We start from the raw sequence: 4,586 nt of genomic DNA, 5'->3' as shown, positions 1-4,586 counted from the left end.
ATATATATATATATCACATTATATGATACAAATTTATAAATAGAATATAATATACCCAATTAAAAAGCTGCTTCGTAAAAATGCTTCTTTTTTTTTCTTTCTCTTACTTTTTAAATTTAATAATTATTGTATAAATAATACAAAATTGCAAAAAAATTTTTTTTAAATTCAAAAGAATTCCCTTTGTAAAATATAAAACTTCAGCAGATTTTTATGGAAATAGAAAACTTAATTCGTTATAGATTACAATATTAATATAATTTACAATTAGCTATTAAATAATGGAATTACATACAAAAAGGATTGCACATCGGGTACAAAATGAGAGAAAGAAAACGAAACAAAATGTTAAAAGAGAGAGAAAAAAGGATTGTAGCAGGAGGTGTTCGTTTACGCAGTTTCAGACCGGCATAAATCATTGGAGGGCGGAATACCACAAATATATCATGTTCAGACAGTTCAAGAATAAAATAAACAACCCCTACCCCTTTTTCCTTTATCCTCCCTTGCGGCCCGCCACCGAAACCTCCGCCTATGGTTATATTTCACGAGATTTCATTCCAGTACAATCTCCTACAATAAACCCGCGGTTTTCTCTAAGTCGTTGATTTACTTCGCGACTATATAAACAGAATTGTTTTAAGCTTACGTTATCGTATCGGAGTTGATTCTATGCAATTCCTCTGATCGTAATTATTAATAAAATATTAATATGACGTTTATAAAATATTTGCTACTATATATATATATGGTATTATAAAAAAGCTTTTAAATAAGTGAATAAAAATATTATCTTGTTCATCATTATTAGAGCTATTTTCAACATTAAAATAATCTATTTATTATTAATAAATAATTACTATTAAATATAATTATTTAAATTATAATTATTTAAATTATATAAACTTATAACTCTTATTATAAAAATATAATAAGACTATTATTCGCGGAATCCTGTAGTTAAAATATTTTTTATTGCACAATATTCCAAAATATATCTAATACAGGGATAGTTTTTAATTCGTATAATATATAATAAAAACATTTAATAAGATATATACATATAGCATTCTGAAATTAATGCTAAAGAAATAAATGCTAAAGAAAATAAATGCTAAAGAATTTGTGCTAGTATAAAATAATAAATTGCATGCACAACTTACCTGTAAACTCGGATGGCAGCCTAATTCCAATAAAGTTCGCACAACACCGGCGTGTCCTTTATTAACTGCAATATGAAGAGCTGTCTGACGTCTTTTATTTCGAGCATTTAAATCAGCGCCGGCACCAGCGAGAAGCGCCATAACACCTGGCTCATCTCCAAAAGCAGCATGATGTACGGCTCTATCGCCATCTTTATCCTATTTTTTTCAAAAACACGACATAAGTGAAAAAAATACAATCTATGTATTTATTTATTATCTTCATGTGATTTGTAAAAAATACTTACTTCCATTTCTACATCTGCGCTATATCGAAGAAGTATTTTAATAACTTCTAAATGACCGTTTTGACTTGCAGCTTGCAAGGCGGTGTGGCCAGCAAATACACCGTTAACATCGGCTTCTGGCCTTTTTAAGCATTCTTCGCATTTAGTGGCGTCGCCATTTGCTGCAGTTTTTACTAATTCTTCATTGACATCACCAGAAACATGTGTCTCAAATAATTTCTTTAATAATGCTGATAATCGTTCTAGAAACCAAAACAATGCATAAGTTACTTCGTATAGTAAACTAGAAATATATAATAAAATTAAAATATATAATAAAACTAATTAGTTCAGTAATTTATTACACTTACCACCACTACTATTTCCTGGAACACTTCCATCGCTACTAGCAACTTTTGTAACAGCTTGAGGATTATATGTCCATGATGTACTACAGACTTCCACTTTTAAATCTCCATCATGATATATTTGTTGTACTCTACCTATCTTTCCTAAAGTCTACAAAAAGTCATTCAGAATAAGCATAAGATATAAAAACAAATAGAATTAAATTCAGCAGTTTTATTATTTTAAAATGCTTACTGGAGCCATTGCCTCAGCCCATTCCCCATGACCACGTTGGAGAAATTTAATTTTTTCTATATCGTGACATATTTGAACTAAATCTCCAACAGCAAATGTCTGATTGTCAGAACTCGAACTAGTAACAGGGACAGGTATCTGGACTTTGGTGAGTACAGCAGGATTGAAAGTCCATCGATTACCACTTGGATATGAGACAACAATGTCATGATCTTCATCGATACCGACAACTGTTCCTGTAGTGCCGAGACATTCAAACATGCCATCTGTCCAACCTCCATGGCCATGTTGTAGAGATTGTACAATTTCTAACTCTAAATCGACATTAACCTATAAATATAAAAAATAATTATAATTTTTACATTGTTTTACATTGTATGCTCCTTTTTTTTTACATAACGGACACATCGTGAACTATTTACCTGATCACCAATTTGCAAACCATGAGGTCCTGTTCGACCTGGACCTTGCTCACCTAATAATGGCAAATGATCTCTATATACCGTTTGTCCTTTTGCATCACTGACCACTTTTAAATCAGCCTAAAATAAAAAGAACATAATATATTATAATAAAAAGTAATTTTTATATAAAGCGTTTAAAACTATCTTTAATATAAAGCAATTAATATTGTAATATTAACCATTCCTTCAAAGCCGACTCTATACAAATTTTTAGCACCATTATCCCAAATAACGTAAGCCGCTGAACGTGGACTAGCCGCAGACCAGTCTTGTATTTCATTAACTTTTCCTCGACGGCCGTTTCCACCATCCTGATCTTCCCATTGCCAGTCCACGCCTCGTACAACTCTTGCACCAGGAAATATACCACGAATTCCAATCTATATTAAAGCATTAATTAACAAAACATGATGTAACAAGTAATTTTCAAATAATAAAATTAAGAACCATGATTTATACCTTTTTGCTTTTCCTACGAGGCTCTAGTAAAACTCTTTCACTTCCTGGTGTAGCAATACGAAAAAATCTATGACGTAGATGATGTTTATCTCCATGATAACAAATGGAACAAAGATCATAGTTGCCACATTCAGCACATTTCCACCTAATTCCAAAAATAGGCTGCTGACGACAAGTATCACACATTGTACCATCATGTTTCACTCCTGTTGGTGCAGAATCCAGAATACGCAGATCAAAGGCTCCAGAGCATCGATAATTGGCTGCTGTGCCATTATCCCAAACAACCACAACCTCTTCTGGTGATTCAAAATTTCTCACAGTACCCACATGACCTTCTCCGCCATCCTTTTAAATGAAATTGAAAAACAATAATTAAAATATCCTTTAAATCTGTTACTAATACAAGGAAATTTCTTGACAATATGGCAATCGTTACTAGTAAAATATACATGATTAAAAATGAAGATGTTACTTCTATTTTTGTACAATGATCAGCCTATTAAAAATCACGTACATTGATATATATTATTGTAAACTCTAATAGTAATTTAAGTAAGTATGCAACAAATCTATAATTCAATTAAATATAAATGTTACATGACATAAACAACAATCGGAGTAACCTTACAGCGAATTAAATTAGTTTTTTACGAGCACAATTTTCTGAAAAAAATTATTGAGCTATTATTGCAGAAAACAGAAAATGTGGGAGTATTTATTGCTATTAATCTTGCGAATGAAAAACATCGCGTTGTCTCAAACAAATCGCGTTTAACGCACTTAACCTCTCAACCTAACCTGTTTTCCCCATTTCCATTCCGGTCCACGAATCACTCGGGCGCCGACACCTTCCATCATAAATCGCGTCGTACGAGTACCTGTACTCGCACCGGCCTCCATTGTTCGTTGACAACGGTTCCTTCGCGTATCTTGCTCGAAAATCACAGAACACAATGTCTTTTCCCTACGCGAACACCGAAAGAAAATACCACTTTGACTGACTTCAACAATGCGTCAAAACACTTGTTGCCAACGTGTGTTCGTCTAGGAACATAACCCTTCACTCGACCGCCCGGTGTTCGTGATACCAATTTAGAACGTTTTCATATAATTACGCGTCTCGCTGCTGCATTTATTTTGTAGAAATGTACGTTTATATATTCGTCTTTTTGTTTCTAACATAAAATAGTTCGGTATGTCCGTCCAATGCTTAAATTTTCGTGCGAAATTGTTCATGCGGCCGGCTCGCCACAGAAATATAGAATTTGTTTCCTGATATTGGCAACCCTAAATCCGGAACTTGAGATGGATGAAATATTAAACAACTTATGAATGTATAAGCAGAAAGAAACCTCGAGCGGATTTCGACGATAACAGGAAAGAGATCATGCTGGCCTTTTCCGTCGAAATCACCCGTACACTACCGCCAGTACATCCATTTTCAGTTTAGGAACTACATGATTACATACATTTTCTGATACTATCGATAAAATCGTATCATCAAAAATAGACATGGTTCATCTCTGTAATACTGTCCTCAGGACAGAAGCGTGTCGACTATAATTACTAGTATATGTCAAAGTCTCTATAATTACTAGCATTATAGAGACTTTTAATAAATTCAATAT

The 4,586-nt window shown here is 33.0% G+C and overlaps 1 protein-coding gene across 1 annotated transcript in view; it reads right to left on the bottom strand.

Moving 5' to 3' along the window:
• LOC108686151 (E3 ubiquitin-protein ligase MIB1) overlaps positions 1-3,944 on the bottom strand; it is a 436,727-nt gene extending 432,783 nt beyond the window's left edge. Inside the window, exons 1-8 of the mRNA XM_018191282.1 lie at positions 3,757-3,944; positions 2,956-3,303; positions 2,676-2,876; positions 2,455-2,574; positions 2,033-2,362; positions 1,801-1,948; positions 1,451-1,692; positions 1,164-1,361 (exon numbers count right to left, since the gene is read on the bottom strand). Coding sequence (XP_018046771.1) covers positions 1,164-1,361; positions 1,451-1,692; positions 1,801-1,948; positions 2,033-2,362; positions 2,455-2,574; positions 2,676-2,876; positions 2,956-3,303; positions 3,757-3,858 — 1,689 coding nt within the window. The 5' untranslated portion in view covers positions 3,859-3,944. The remainder of the gene's footprint in view (positions 1-1,163; positions 1,362-1,450; positions 1,693-1,800; positions 1,949-2,032; positions 2,363-2,454; positions 2,575-2,675; positions 2,877-2,955; positions 3,304-3,756) is intronic.
• Positions 3,945-4,586: the final 642 nt, after the last annotated feature.

This window comes from Atta colombica, unplaced genomic scaffold, assembly GCF_001594045.1.
Source record: "Atta colombica isolate Treedump-2 unplaced genomic scaffold, Acol1.0 scaffold164, whole genome shotgun sequence".
Taxonomy (NCBI): Eukaryota; Metazoa; Arthropoda; class Insecta; order Hymenoptera; family Formicidae; genus Atta; species Atta colombica.
The sequence above is the reverse complement of the archived record's forward strand: the minus strand, read 5'-3'. Positions and strand labels throughout refer to the sequence as shown.